Below are 15,163 nucleotides of genomic sequence, written 5' to 3' on the forward strand. Positions count from 1 at the left end.
AGAGCCCTCTCTGTTGGCACGCGCGCCATCGCCTCAGCCAGTTCCAGCCTCCCCACCCCGCCCTCCGAGCTCCAAGGCCCACCTCCGAAAAAAAGTCATACCTGGTCGGGGTTAAGGCGGCGTCGGCGGCAGCAGCAGTAGTGAAAAGCGTGCTGACTCGGCACGCCTTCAGCCTTCCCTTCTGTCTCTCAAGCTCTGGTCCCGCCCTCATTTCCTGTTTCCGCAAGGGTGGGACCACAGAGCTTGAGAGACAGAAGGGAAGGCTGAAGGCGCGCCGAGTCAGCACACTTTTCACTGCTGCCGCCGACGCCACCTTAACCCCGACCAGGTATGACTTTTACATTTCAGAGGGGGGCCCTGGTACTCAGACGGAGGAAGGGCAGGCTGCTCTGGAAAAGCTTTTGTCTTTGACACCATTGGTTTTCCTTGTCAGACCAGCCTCCATGTAAGGTTGCTGGTGTGTTTTCACTATGACAGCACTGCAGGATTAAATAAAACACTGTTCCATTTGTGGGGCACAAAGATTGGCTACCACATAGTAGGAAAATGCTGATAGGAGAGAGTCATTGAATAAGCAGCATTCTGGTTCCTCCCACGACAACCCTGGAACTGGGAGGGAGGGAGAGGGGGGAACCCTGGAACTGGGAGGGAGAGGGGACCCTGTGGAACTTAGAGGGAGGGGGGATCCTGCTGAATTGGGAGGGAGGAGGACCCTGTAACTAGGGGGGAGGGGGAATGGCACTTTGCGATAAATAATTAGATTTTGGGTTGCTGTTTAGGCACTCAGTCTCTGAAAGGTTCGCCATCACTGACCTATGGCATTTATTTTGTATTTTATGTGATTTTATTTATTTTATATTGTAAACCACTCTGACTTTTTGTAGAAGGGTGGTATATCAAGATTTTTAAAACTATTAAACTATATTGCATAGCATAGGCGCCGACTCCGTGGGTGCTGTGGGTGCTCGAGCACCCCCAATATTTTGAAACCTGCCCTCCTTGCTTTCCTGCAGCTCAGCCAGCGCTTAAAACTGATTTTACCTGCCTGAACGGCAGTGAAAGCAGAGCAGCCTCGCCTCTTCAGTCTTCTCCTTCCCTCTCTCAGCGTCCCGCCCTCATTTCCTGTTTACGCAAGGGCGGGACGCTGAGAGAGGGAAGGAGAAGACTGAAGAGGCGAGCCTGCTCTGCTCTGCTTTCACTGCCGTTCAGTCAGGTAAATCAAAGTAATAGATTTTAAACTAATAGGAGGTAGAAAAAAGTTTAATTTGTGTCGTCCTCTTATTTCGTGAAAAAATGTGTCTTTGAAAGTGAGACTAAAGTGTCCTAAGGGCTCATGTTTAGGGTTATTTTTTTTCTTTTCAGTTAATGGCCATGGTTCTAAACCTTTGTCTCCTTGTTTGAGTTTTACATTAACTCAGATTTGAATATTATTTGTCTTAATGTTTTTAATAAATTTCTCCTGCCTTGTCTTCAGTACATATTGCTGTACTTTCCTTGAACTCCTGCCTACACCCCTCAAACAGACTGCAAGCACTGAGTCTTTCCCTATTAAATGGTGCTCTGTTTTATCTCTGGCTGCTGTTACAAATGTTTAAAAAGGTCAAATGTCGTTTTGAACCTTAAACTGCTGTGACACATAACTGATGAGAAACCAAAAGGAGATTGTGCAATGGCAAGAAAAACGTTTTTTGTTCTCTGTTTTAAAATTTTAATTGAAATGCTAAAGAAGAGTTTATGGTTCTTGTAGCCAGAGAATGTAGAAAAATCACTTTGCATTTTGGAAAGGGAAATGGGACTTGATATACCACCTTTTTGAGGGTTTTTTTGCAACTACATTCAAAGCGGTTTACATATATTCAGGTACGTATTTTGTATCAGGGGCAATGGAGGGTTAAGTGACTTGCCCAGAGTCACAAGGAGCTGCAGTGGGAATTGAACCCAGTTCCCCAGGATCAGAGTCCACTGCACTAACCACTAGGCTACTTCTAGCCTGTTCAGAAGTTTGGGCAGACATTAACAAGGATCTTGGCAGAGTTAGTGTCTTTGTGCTGCACTTTTAATAGGAGTGGTAGGTTAAGCCTTATTCATTTACTATTGGAACCAGCTTCTCCTGAGCTTTGTGTAGTAGACTATACATTGTATTCTGAGCATAATTTGAAAAATGGTGGTTGCACCATAAATTGTAAAATATGCACAGTGTTTCCTTTGAAATACAATCTCAAATGAGAAAAGGATGAAATATAGAATAAAAAGCACAGAATTTATTGCTCCTCACAGAGCCTCAGTGCTGCTTTATGTCTTGGAACATGGTATGTGGAGAAAGTGCCCTGCAAAATCAGACAGGGTTCTGTATAAATGTGTGGTATGGTTACTCTTCACCTGTGCCACACTGCAGTGAACACAGAATGATGGATGCATCTGATTCTAGATTGTAAGCTCTTTGAGCAGGGACTGTCTTTCTGTATATGGTGTACAGCGCTGCGTATGCCTTGTAGCGCTATAGAAATGACATGATAGAGGTATATAAAATAATGAGTGTAATGGAACAGGTGGACGTGAAGCATCTGTTCACGCTTTCCAAAAATACTAGGACTAGGGGGCATGTGATTAAACTACAGTGTAGTAAATTTAAAACAAATCGGAGAAAATATTTCTTCAACCAACGCATAATTAAACTCTGGAATTCGTTGCCGGAGACTGTGGTGAAGGTGGTTAGCTTAGCAGAGTTTAAAAAGGGGTTAGACTGTTTTCTAAAGGACAACTCCATAAACTTCTACTAAATGGTCTTGGGAAAAATCCACAATTCCAGGAATAACATGTATAGAATGTTTGTAAGTTTGGGAAGCTTGCCAGGTGCCCTTGACCTGGATTGGCCGCTGTTGTGAACAGGATGCTGGGCTCGATGGACCCTTCGTCTTTCCCAGTGTGGCATTATTTATTTATGTATGGATGGGAGGGCAGGGGAGAGAGGAGAATTACTGGATATGGATGGGGGAGAGGGCAGAGGAGAGTTGCTGTACATGGATGCAGGGGAGGGCAGGAGAAATGCTGGACATGGAGGAGAGGAAAGACAGGAAGGAGATGCACATGGATGGAGGGGAGGGGAGAGAGGAGAAATGCTGGACATGGAGTGGAGGAAAGACAGGAAGTAGATGCACATGGAGGGGAGAGGAGAAATACTGGACATGGATGGAGGGGAGGGAAGACAGGAGGTGATGCACATGGATGGAGGGGCAGAGAGAGAGGAAAAATGGTGGACATGGATGGAGGAGAGGGAAGAGAGAGGAAGGAGTTGCATATGGATGGAGGGGAGTGAAGAAAGGAAGGAGATGCATACTGACAGAGATAAGGGAAAAGAGGAGAAAAACTACACATGGATGGAGAAAATAGACGCTGGATGGAAAGAGGGAAGAGAGGGGGCAGACGCTGGATGGAAAGGAGAGAGAGAGGGGGCAGATGCTGGAAAGAAAGGGGGGAGAGAGGGGGTAGAGGTTGGATGGAAAGGGGGGAAAGTTAAAGATCGAGGAAAGAAGAAACAAGAGACTGGGACCAACACAATTAGAAACAGTAAACGGCCAGACCACAAAGGTAGGAAAAAATGAATTTTATTTTTAGTTTAGGATAAAGTAGTGTGGTAGCTGTGTTAATAAATACAGAAAATGGAAGTAAGGTGATATCTTTACTGGACTAATTTTAATACATTTTTGACTAATGTTTGGAGACCAAACCCTCCTTTCTTGTGTCAGAACAGAATACCATAACGGAAGTATACTGTCCTGACCTGAGGAAAGAGGTTTTGGCCTTTGAAAGCTAATTGAAAAATGTATTTAGTCCACTAAAATGATATCATATTTTCCATTTTTTGTTTTATTTGTATTTGTTAACCTATAGTATAGTGATTGAAATATGTCAGTTTTTGAAATTTACATCTCTTTATATTTGCACAGTACAGGGGGACTGAGGGGTGGAACTGTTCAGGGAAGAAGCCCTGGTGCAGGTTGCAGGCAGCCTATAAGTGGCGCTGCCACTGCCCAGGTGAAGACTGCAGTAGACAGAATTTTAAGATGGGGGGGGGGGGGGGAGAGAGACGCACTGCCTGTAAAAAAAAAAAAAAAATTCAGCACCCCCAATCATTTTGAAAATTTGGCTCCTATGTTGCATAGTATTGGAAGGTGGTGGGGGGGGGGGGGGGGGAGTAGCAGGTGTGGTGACAGAGGGGTTTCAGATGACAGACCTGAGTGGACAGGAACAGCAGTCAGGCTCACAGACTCTTAGCTCTCTTGCAGTCAGGTGTAAATCCCAATGTAGATCTTGCATTGCCTTTATGTCAATGTGTTATCTGGAAGTGGGGATGGACATAGAACACACCACACTGCCTGTGACACTGCAGGTGCCGTTGCCTCTGCTGACATTTACACATGTTTATGGTACACATATATAAAATGCCAGTTTTACAAATCCTCTATTTACATGTGTAATTGCCTTGGACACAAAGATACAAAGGGGGCATGCCCTGGACATGGTCAAGGCAGACCAAAAATTTGTGAGTTCCTAATCTTGCACAGCAATACACATATATTTTTAAAACTTTCCATGGTGACTTTTGCACTTCCTCCTAGGCAACCAGGACTTTAGAGGAATGATTGAAGGGGCAGTTATACTTTTTCCCTTTGATATTTTTAATGACCTTTTAAAATATTAAAATTGGCCTTGGCCACCCTTATTAGTGCAATTTTCAGAAATATAAATCTTTTACATGGAAGTAGCAAGAATTGGTGCTTGCTTGTAAAAGGCCCTGAGTGAAAATGCTCTTTTTGTAAACTTGTATTTTTTAAAAATAAAATACTCCCCTCCAGCCTCATGAATATTTTATAAAAGGTTCTGGGTCGAGTGGGCCTTTTGTAAAATTGGTTAGAAATTTTATAGATTTTTTTTCATGTTTGGATCAATAAACATTTTATCCTATATAATAAAACTCACCCTCAACGTTCTGAGGACACTGACGTCACTGTCAGGTCCTCCGGGCACTTCCTTCCGGTTCGAAGGGTTCGTGGTGGTGAAGCCACCAAAATCACTGTGTTGGGGTCCCGCCCTCGCGTCAAACATGATGACATCGAGGGCGGAGCTATGGCATCAGTGGCTTCACAACCAACGACTCAGCAGATTGAAGCTGGCGTGCCGAGGTCCGCAACAATGGCGGTCAGTGCCTTCACAACGCCGAAGGGGTGAGTAGGGAGGGAGGGGGGGTTCGGGAGGAAAACCGTGCTAGCGCCCATTTCATTTGCGCCAGAAACGGGCATGTTTTACTAGTATTTATTATATATTTTTTGTATTCTTTTGCTCCAAGAACTTATTTTCATCTGGTGTGTCCTTAATTGATCCCCATCTTGGCTTCAGAAGTGTAGCCAGGCATGAGGCTCAAGGGCCAATCCACATAGGTGCCTTTTCATTCAAAATCTGTTTGGGGAGCAGCATTGTGCGCCCCCCCCCCCCCCCCCCCCCCCCCCCCCCCCCCCCCCCCCCCAGTTATATCTCTACTTGGCTCCCTTACTCCTTTATTTGCGTGTTCTGCTTGTGATACATTTTGAATTGTATTTTTTAGACAGCAGAATGTGAAAAATGTAGAAGTGTGGATATTTTTGCAGGGCACATAGCTCCAGAAAACAGCCTCTGGAGTGGAGGAGTAGCCTAATGGTTAGTGCAGTGGGCTTTGATCCTGGCAACCTGGGTTCAGTTCCCACTGCAGCTCCTTGTGACCTTGGGCAAGTCACTTAACTCTCCATTGCCCCATGTGTGAAAACGTAGATTGTGAGCCCTTTAGGGACAGAGAAAGTACCTCCCTAAAATAAATGTACAGCGCTGTGTATATCTAGTAGTGCTATAGAAATGGTTAGTAAAAGTAGTAGTATTGTGTCTGCTGATGTGCATTCCCATGTTACTTTGGCAGCTTCATAGACTCGAAGAAGGCATGACATTGTTGGGCATGGTTCACCAGGTGATAGTTAATGCTGTTGACAAACATTTACAAAAGCAGAAGAGCAGCAAATTAACACAATGATTTTTAACAGTACATAAATTATTCCAGGGAACTTCATGAAGGAGAAGGTCATATATTTGATGTCTGAGAAAAGATGGGCTCAGGGTGATTCCTTATCTGATGGTGGTGTGTGGGGTCTTATTCCTGCTGAATGCTCTCTATTGTTTGGTCTTGCAGGTACTGTGTGTGATTTCCGGCTTTCTTATGGTCGCATCCTTAGTCGACGCAGTAAAATAATTGCTGTTAACAGAGACCGAAACCAACTTTTGAAGAATTCGGACATGTTCTGGAAGCCTACCATTGCTATTCAAGGTGAACAACTCATGGGGAAAGACTGTGTTGGATGTTCTTCTGTTGAACTATAAGGAGCATATCTAAGGGAAGCAATAGAGCTGGAGAGACAGTGCATGAGGTGAATGGTGGGCTTTTCACTTTCCTTTTACATTTCCAAACAAAGTAGAAGCTGTAGGATTCATGCTAACTGTCCTGCGCCTGCGAGACAGTGTTTTCATTGTAAACTACATAGGTACTTATTGATAAGCAGGGGTAGCCTGAGGGGAATGTGAAGGAATGAGACTCTGTGTGCAGACACTCATTTTGGGTTTATTTGCATAAGTTAGTAGGGCTAGCAGGGACTAGAAAGGGCTCAAATTGGAATCTGGAGGTACTTCTGAAGCAGGACAGAAAATTAGGGCTGTTTATCAAAATCCATGTCAGACCAGTCCAGGGTAATGTTTTATGTCCACCTTTAAACAGGGAAAAACCTCAGAGCTGGCTTCATTTCCCTTATATGGGGTTGCTGCTGCCTTCAGCTCTCATTATTTTCTTGGTTGTAGCAGACATGTGGCCTGGTGTAGCAGTTATGAAGGTTGTAGGCCCAGATACTTGATGGAGCATAGCCTGAGTCTGGGGGATGGTCAGGGCAAGAGTCCATTGAGGCTTATTTCCCTCCCCATTTGAGAACAAGCTCACGTACAGGGAGTGATCAGAAGCAAACGCAGGCGCTATACTAGCGCCGGCATGTACTACTGCCCCATGGTCAGAGTCCCCGAGCGTGTGAAACAACGCGCTCGAAGGCTCTGAACGCAACTAGCATGCAAAACAGGGCTAAACTAATATCATCCCCAAAGATCAGCGACCAGCGCACCAAAAATTGGGTCGCTGGCTGCGGCAAACTCTACACTAGCTCCGAGCTGGCATTAGGGTTTGCAGACCATTGGGGAGGAATGGTGAGCCCTGTCCAGCTCTGTCCTTGAATTTGCATGCTAGCAGGCCCCCAATCCCCCCAACAAAGCAATCCCAAAGACCCCCCCCCCCCCCCCAGTGACGGGGCTGGAGGTCCAGCAGACCTCCGGTCCTCCCCATGATTCCCCCCCCCCCCCAGTGGGCTAGTGGGTGACCCCCTCCCAAGCGACAGGGGGGCTGGAGGTTGGAGGTCCACCGGACCTCCGGTCCCCCCCCCCCCCCGACAATCCCCCCTCACCAGGTTCAGGGAGGGCTGGAGATCCGGTGGGTCTCTAGCCCCCCCTACCTTCCCTACCTTGTGGGTTGGAGGAGGGAAGGGGTAGTTGGCGCCTGGTGGTCCCATGGACCTCCAGGCCCTGTGTTTGACAGGTTTGGGCTTTTGACAGCCCAGACCTGTCAAACAAGTGTGGGAGGATTGTGCTGAGCGCATGCTCAGGCACAGCGCTCAGCACAATCCTCCCACACTTCTACCCTATGATCAGAGATAATTGCGTGCTTAAATGTATTTATCTCTGATCATAGGTCTAATAACGCCCCACGCTGTTCCAGCGCTGTTTGGAACAGCGCGGGGCTTTTGATCATCAGTGTGTTAGGGTCTGAGGGCCAGATGCACTAAACTTAATGAGCCGTTAACGAGCAAGTAGTAAACAGTGGCATGCACTAAATGCTTCTCTGATCCATTTTCCGATCACGGTAGCTGCTAACGAACACGGAATGCAGATGAGTAAATTAGTACCCCAATGTGTATAAATTGTATTGTAATGAGATGCACTACCGTTTTCCGATTGCCTAACCGTGTAAAATCTAACGGGAGGTCTGTACCTCTCGTTGGGGCTGTGCAGCCTCTAAAAACTTCTATAAATGTAACAAAAAAAATCGTGAAAAAAAACCGTCCAAATGCTCATCAGGGGCGTCCTTTATGGACGTCCTTCACCGCCTAGCCACGTCCAAGTGCTCGTCGGGGACGTCTAACACGAGCTGGATGTCTTCCTGCAGCTTTTGTGATGGGCGTCCTTCTTGGACGTGTTTTTCTTACCTGCAATTAGGAAGGACTTCTCTGAAGGGAAAAAAAAAAAAAAGGACGTCCCTGTTTTTCTTACCTGCCTAAACTGACCACAACCACAGTTCTTCAATAGTCCCCTCCAAGGTTGTTTTCATCTTGCACCGCCCCCCCCCCCCCCCCCCCCCCCCCCCCCCAGGATCGGGATGTGCGAGGACGTCCAAAACAACAGTTTTTGGACATCCCTCCCTCCAGGTCTCTCTCAGCCAATCCCAGCGCGTTTAGCTGTTACCAGTATCAGCTAAACGCGCTGGGATTGGGTGAGAGAGACCTGGAGGGAGGGACGTCCAAAAACTGTTGTTTTGGACATCCTCGCACGTCCCGATCCTGGGGGAGGGGGGTGCAAGATGAAAACAACCTTGGAGGGGACTGTTGAGAGAACTGTGGTTGTGGTCAGTTCAGGCAGGTAAGAAAAACAGGGACGTCCTTTTTTTTTTCTTCTTCTTCAAAGAAGTTCTTCCTAATTGCAGGTAAGAAAAACACGTCCAAGAAGGACGCCCATCACAAAAGCTGCAGGAAGACGTCCGTCTTGTTAGACGTCCCTGACAAGCACTTGGATTTTTTTTTTTCTTCAGAGAAGTCCTTCCTAATTGCCTGATGTAAGCCTGCCTTTAACATTCAAAGCAGTAAACTATGGAAAGAGCAGTAGCACTTAAATTAACTGGGGCTCTTTTCAGCACTGTTTCTCTTCTGAGGTTTCAGGCTGCTGACAAGTTTCCTGCTCGCAAGGGACGTCCTTATTTTTTGAGTGAAAGACATCCATAAAGGACTTCCTTGGCATGCGCAGAGCAGCCAGCATAACGCTTGGCTGCTCTGCGCATGCTCGACCGGCTGACTTACCTCTGAGGGAATAGAGAATGCAAGTAAGCTACAACGAGCAGATCATTTGCATTCCCTTTCCTTGATGCATGGCTGTTCCCTACCGATTCGCTATGAAATTGGTAAGGGAAGGGCTCTTCCGAGGACCTTAGTGTATCTGCCCCTGAGTTTCTATACCAGTGGGTCCAGCACTGGGTGGTCCTCAGTGACTTTTCACCTTTGCTGAGTCTGAATAAAAGAAGCTACTGACTGCATACTCTCCCTCAATCCTTGGAGAACGAGAGAGGCAGTGAAAATAACAAAAAACAATAAGGCTTTCAGCGCAGGCCCTCCCCAGACTGTTTCACATGAGCTGTGCATACAAGTTTGCCCACTGAAAAAAGTATATGTGTTCTTTAACAGCATGTATACTTGACATCACTGTTAATTTATTAGGTCTGCCATCTCCATTTGGGCAGCTGAGCCACTGGCCTTCTACTAGCCTGGAAGGAACTGCATATCCCCTCTAGATACTTGATTACCCCAACCTGGTATCTGCTCATGACAGTTCTACACCGTCTAGGCAGTAGCGACCTCCCCAATTAGAAAGGAGCCCAGTATTTAGTAGATATAGAGGCATATTTTCAAAGCACTTTGGGAGGCTAAGTTCCATAGGTTTCTATGGAACTTTGGGAGGCTAAGTGCTTTGAAAATGAGCCTGATAGTAATATAATTTATTAGCATTGATATCTTACCCAAAGACAGTACAAGCAGTTCAGTCATTCATATGGTTGAGCAGCAGTTCGCGACACGTCTGTCACCTGCCTTCTCTTGTAGCCTTCCTTCTTTCTGATTTAATACCCCTCAGACTGCTGTTTTTATACCATTTTAACCCCATTGACTCCAATGGACCCTAGCTTTCTCACCAGAGCTCTTGGCTCTTATCAGTTGATCAAAATGACTTCACATTTTCTCAAGCTCTAACTATAAACAAGATATGCTCAGAGCGCATCTTGTGAGATGACTTCACAGGTCATCTTGCTCTCTTCAGCTCCCCCTCCCTCTACTTGCATCTGACCCTCTACTATCTTTCATTTTAATCAAAACATCTTACTCATGACTTCTCGCAGGTGCCAGTCCCAGTACTGCCGACAAGAGCAAATGCCCCCTCCCTTGCCAGCTTTCAATTACCTCATTTCAGCACTTGCCACAGTGAAATGTAACATAGTAACATAGTAGATGACGGCAGAAAAAGACCTGCACGGTCCATCCAGTCTGCCCAACAAGATAAATTCATACGTGCTACTTTTTATTTGTACCTGTCCTCTTCAGGGCACAGACTGTATAAGTCTGCCCAGCACTATCCCCGCCTCCCAACTACCAGTCCCGCCTCCCACCACCAGTTCTGGCACAGACCGTATAAGTCTGCCCAGCACTATCGCCGCCTCCCACCACCGGCTCTGGAACAGACCGTATAAGTCTGCCCAGCACTATCCCCGCCTCCCAACCACTAGCCCCACCTCCCACCACCGGCTCTGCCACCTAAACTCGGCTAAGCTCCCAAGGATACATTCCTTCTGAACAGGATTCCTTTATGTTTATCCCACGCATGTTTGAATTCTGTTACCGTTTTCATCACCACCTCCCGCGGGAGGGCATTCCAAGTATCCACCACTCTCTCCGTGAAAAAGTACTTCCTGACATTCTTCTTGAGTCTGCCCCCCTTCAATCTCATTTCATGTCCTCTCGTTCTACCGCCTTCGCATCTCCGGAAAATATTCGTTTGCGGATTAATACCTTTCAAATATTTGAACGTCTGTATCATATCACCCGTTTCTCCTTTCCTCCAGAGTATACATGTTCAGGTCCGCAAGTCTCCCCCTCATACGTCTTGTAACGCAAATCCCATACCATTCTCGTAGCTTTCCTTTGCACTGCTTCAATTCTTTTTACATCCTTCGCAAGATACGGCTTCCAAAACTGAACACAATACTCCAGGTGGGGCCCACCAATGACTTGTACAGGGGCATCAACACCTCCTTTCTTCTGCTGGTCACACCTCTCTCTATACAGCCTAGCAACCTTCTCGCTACAGCCACCGCTTTGTCACACTGTTTCGTAGCCTTCAGATCCTCAGATACTATCACCCCAAGATCCCTCTCCCCATCCGTACCTATCAGGCTCTCACCACTTAACACATACGTCTCCTGTGGATTTCTCTTCCCTAAGTGCATCACTTTGCATTTTTTTGCATTGAATTTTAATTGCCAAACCTTAGACCATTCTTCTAGCTTCCGCAGATCCTTTTTCATGTTTTCCACTCCCTCCCGGGTGTCCACTCTGTTACAAATCTTAGTATCGTCCGCAAATAGGCAAACTTTACCTTCTAACCCTTCGGCAATGTCACTCACAAGTATATTGAACAGAATCGGCCCCAGCACCGATCCTTGAGGCACTCCACTACTCACCTTTCCCTCCTCCGAGCGAATTCCATTAGCCACAACCTTCTGGCTTCTGTCCGTCAACCAGTTCCTAATCCAGTTCACCACTTCGGGTCCTATCTTCAGCCCATCCAGTTTATTTAAGAGCCTCCTGTGAGGAACCGTGTCAAAAGCTTTGCTGAAATCTAAGTAGATTACGTCTGTAACTCGTCCCTGATTTAATTCTCCTGTCACCCAATCAAAGAATTCAATGAGATTCATTTGGCACGATTTCCCTTTGGTAAAACCATGTTGTCTCGGATCGTGCAACTTATTGGCTTCCAGAAAATTCACTATCCTTTCCTTCAGCATCGCTTCCATTACCTTTCCAATAACTGAAGTGAGGCTTACCTGCTTGTAGTTTCCAGCTACTTCCCTATCACCACTTTTGTGAAGAGGGACCACATCCGCCGTTCTCCAGTCCCTCGGAACCTCTCCCATCTGCAAGGATTTATTAAACAAATCTTTAAGAGGACCCGCCAGAACCTCCCTGAGCTCCCTCAATATCCAGGGGTGGATCCCGTCTGGTCCCATGGCTTTGTCCACATTTAGCTTTTCAAATTGTTCATACACACTCTCTTCCGTGAACGGTGCTCTATCCACTTCATTCTCATTTGTACCTTTTCCAGTCCATCGCGGTCCTTCTCCAGGATTTTCTTCTGTGAAAACAGAACAAAAGTATCTATTCAGCAAATTTGCTTTTTCTTCATCATTATCTACATAGCGGTTCACAGTATCTTTCAGTCTCACAATTCCCTTTTTAGTCATTCTCCTTTCACTAATATAACTGAAGAAATTCTTGTCACCCCTCCTTACATTTCTAGCCATTTGTTCTTCCGCTTGCGCTTTCGCCAGACGTATCTCTCTCTTGGCTTCTTTCAGTTTCATCCGGTATTCCTCCCCATGTTCCTCCTCTTGAATTTTTCTGTATTTCTGGAATGCTAACTCTTTAGCCTTTAATTTCTCAGCCACTTGTTTGGAGAACCATATCGGTTTCCTTTTTCTCTTGCTTTTATTTACTTTCCTTACATAAAGGTTCGTGGCCCTATTTATAGCTTCTTTCAGCCTGGACCACTGTCCTTCCACTTCTTGTACTTCCTCCCAGCCTACCATCTCCTTCCTCAGGTATTTCACCATTTTACTGAAGTCAGCACTCTTGAAATCAAAGGTGATCTCTGATTCTTAAAGGCCTAGCTCTTAGCCTGAGCCATTTGCCTGTATTTTACTGAGAGCAAGGCTAGCATATTTCTACATTCCCCTGTTGCTGGACCTCCAAAGGGCCGGCACACATGACTACGAGTGGGTGGAGCCATCCTTTCCAGAGGGCTCAGAGTCCTGTATAGGGTTGAGGTGACATGGGTGCTCTGACATAGTGAGGGACAAGGCCATAGCGAGAGTCAGCATGTGGATACATAATTATATGCTGGATGAAATGCAGCATTGGGATTCCCCTTTTATCATAACCAACCCAAGGGGCCCAACTATCCTACAACTACCTCTCTAGGGCGGAGCGAGACTTGGAAACATGAGAAGTCAATTAAGTCTATGTGTCATACAATGGAATCAATAAATTTGAGTGTGTGATTGTAGTCAATTAATATATCATTATTACAAAGCTGATCATTAGTCAAACTTTGTATAAATATAGCTAAAAACTAATATTATTAGGGAAGAAATATTTCATTGTAGCATTTAAAAAGGGTTAATATTGGCCAAATAATGAATAACTACTGCAGGTTAAACAGCAGTCTTATAATTATGAGGAAGATAATGGCAAAACTCTGAGTGTAATAGGCCTAGATCGTATATGAAGGCATTGTTGAGTTATAGTGTTTTTGGAATATACATAGGAGCACAATCTTCTTCTTCCTTTGTACAGAAAATGAAGCAAATCCAAGGTACAACAGTTTAAAAATGAAAAGAAAACAATCTAAACCAGTCTATACAAATTGGCAGAATATAACAAACTGAAAAGAAACGTATGATAGTTAGTTAAACAGCATAAGCAGAATAAATACCTTCCTTAATAAAAAGAGGTATACTTGCGTTACAGGCAATAAAAGTAAAATAAGTAAAATAAACAGTAGTAGTCCTACACAAAATTTATGATGGAAATGTAGTTTGTCTTGTACTGAGAGTAGTAACAAGGAGGCTTAAGACATAGGGAGTGATGCACCAGACAACAGTATCAACACCTGATTTAGTAGCTAATTTTGTTGACTAGGGCAAAAAGGTCTTGTAATGCCTTTATAACAGAATCATCAGTGTCAGTATTATTGGGAATGTAAGTACAACAATGATTTCTGGCTTTTAATTGATCAGGTACCCCTCTTGACACTCCTATAGCATTTATAGTGACAATAGAGGTACAGCACCTGTCAATCTGTTTTTAGAGTAAAGTTTATAAATTTCAACATATCTATTTCCAATTTTCCGGATGAAAAACCAAGGATGCCACCCACTTTGATCAATGCTATAAGTGGCATACCAAAAATATACAGGTTCTCCGGTAGAGAGTCTGATTATTGGATGTGTAATCTGTACAATTTTAATTTGTCAACATCCCTGGAAAATTTCAAAGTTATCATACACGGACCTATTAGATCCAGTAGGCCATGCATCAAATAAAGGGTAACACAAGATATCAAATCTAGTTAAAGGGTCCCAGTTAGGATCATCATCCATTCCAGGATCCCAATTTAGGGGGTGAGAGGGACAGGCACCATTCAGAGGCTAATTACAGTGATAGATAGCCAGGCAGGTGTAATGCAAGAAGTAGGAAATGTAAAGTCAAAAGAAAAAACAAATGATGATTCGTAAGTAGAAATAAAAGGGCAAGTAATGATTAGATACAGGGTTTCAATTAAAACAGAGTAAGTCTACTGTTGGGGTACCTAGGGTGGATTTTTGTGATTGAGACCCAAGATAGGGGTTGGGGGGTGTCGGCCTGAGTCATGCAGTGGGAAATACCTCCCTAAGTCAGGAGAATTAAACAGGGAAAATATAGGAGCCAAGTAACAGTAAGGAGAATAGAGAAGGTAGGCAAGAGTATAATAACAAGAAATTCAATAGCAGTCTAACATTAGTCTAGGTAACATTAATGAGTATACTGAAGAAACCTGTGAATCTTTTCAAATGTATAATAGATTAGTCCCAAAACCAAAATTAGGAATAATATAAGTACAACAAGTCCCAACACAGTTTTTTTAGTATAGAGTACAGTGTCCTCTTGTGGGCAGTTGGACTTGCGTCACCCGGTTCCACTGGAAAGATGGCAAGTGCAGCAGTGGGCTCGCTTTGATGGGCAATGTTCAGTTCAGGTAAGGTGATTTCTTCCTGTAAGGTAATGTCTGTAGTTGTTAGATACTTGGTCATGGGAGTGAGAAATTTTGGAAAATGTTCTTTTAGTCCATCAATTTAAAAATGGTGGCGGAGGCTGCAGAACCAGTGGTAACTGCTGAGCTGGTGGGGATGGCTTGAAAGGGACTGAATCAGGAGCCTTGTAGGTGCGGATGTCTTTTAGGTGGACCCAGGAAGTGTGGT

General features: G+C 44.9%; 1 protein-coding gene across 4 annotated transcripts in view; it reads left to right on the forward strand.

Moving 5' to 3' along the window:
* The window catches only part of LOC115457896 (acetolactate synthase-like protein), a 226,003-nt gene that overhangs the window by 155,043 nt on the left and 55,797 nt on the right, over nucleotides 1-15,163 (forward strand). For all 4 annotated transcript variants that reach the window (XM_030187572.1, XM_030187574.1, XM_030187573.1 and 1 more), the window contains one exon: nucleotides 6,215-6,349. In XM_030187572.1, coding sequence (XP_030043432.1) covers nucleotides 6,215-6,349 — 135 coding nt within the window. The remainder of the gene's footprint in view (nucleotides 1-6,214; nucleotides 6,350-15,163) is intronic.

The sequence above is a fragment of the Microcaecilia unicolor genome, chromosome 14 (genome assembly GCF_901765095.1).
Source record: "Microcaecilia unicolor chromosome 14, aMicUni1.1, whole genome shotgun sequence".
Taxonomy (NCBI): Eukaryota; Metazoa; Chordata; class Amphibia; order Gymnophiona; family Siphonopidae; genus Microcaecilia; species Microcaecilia unicolor.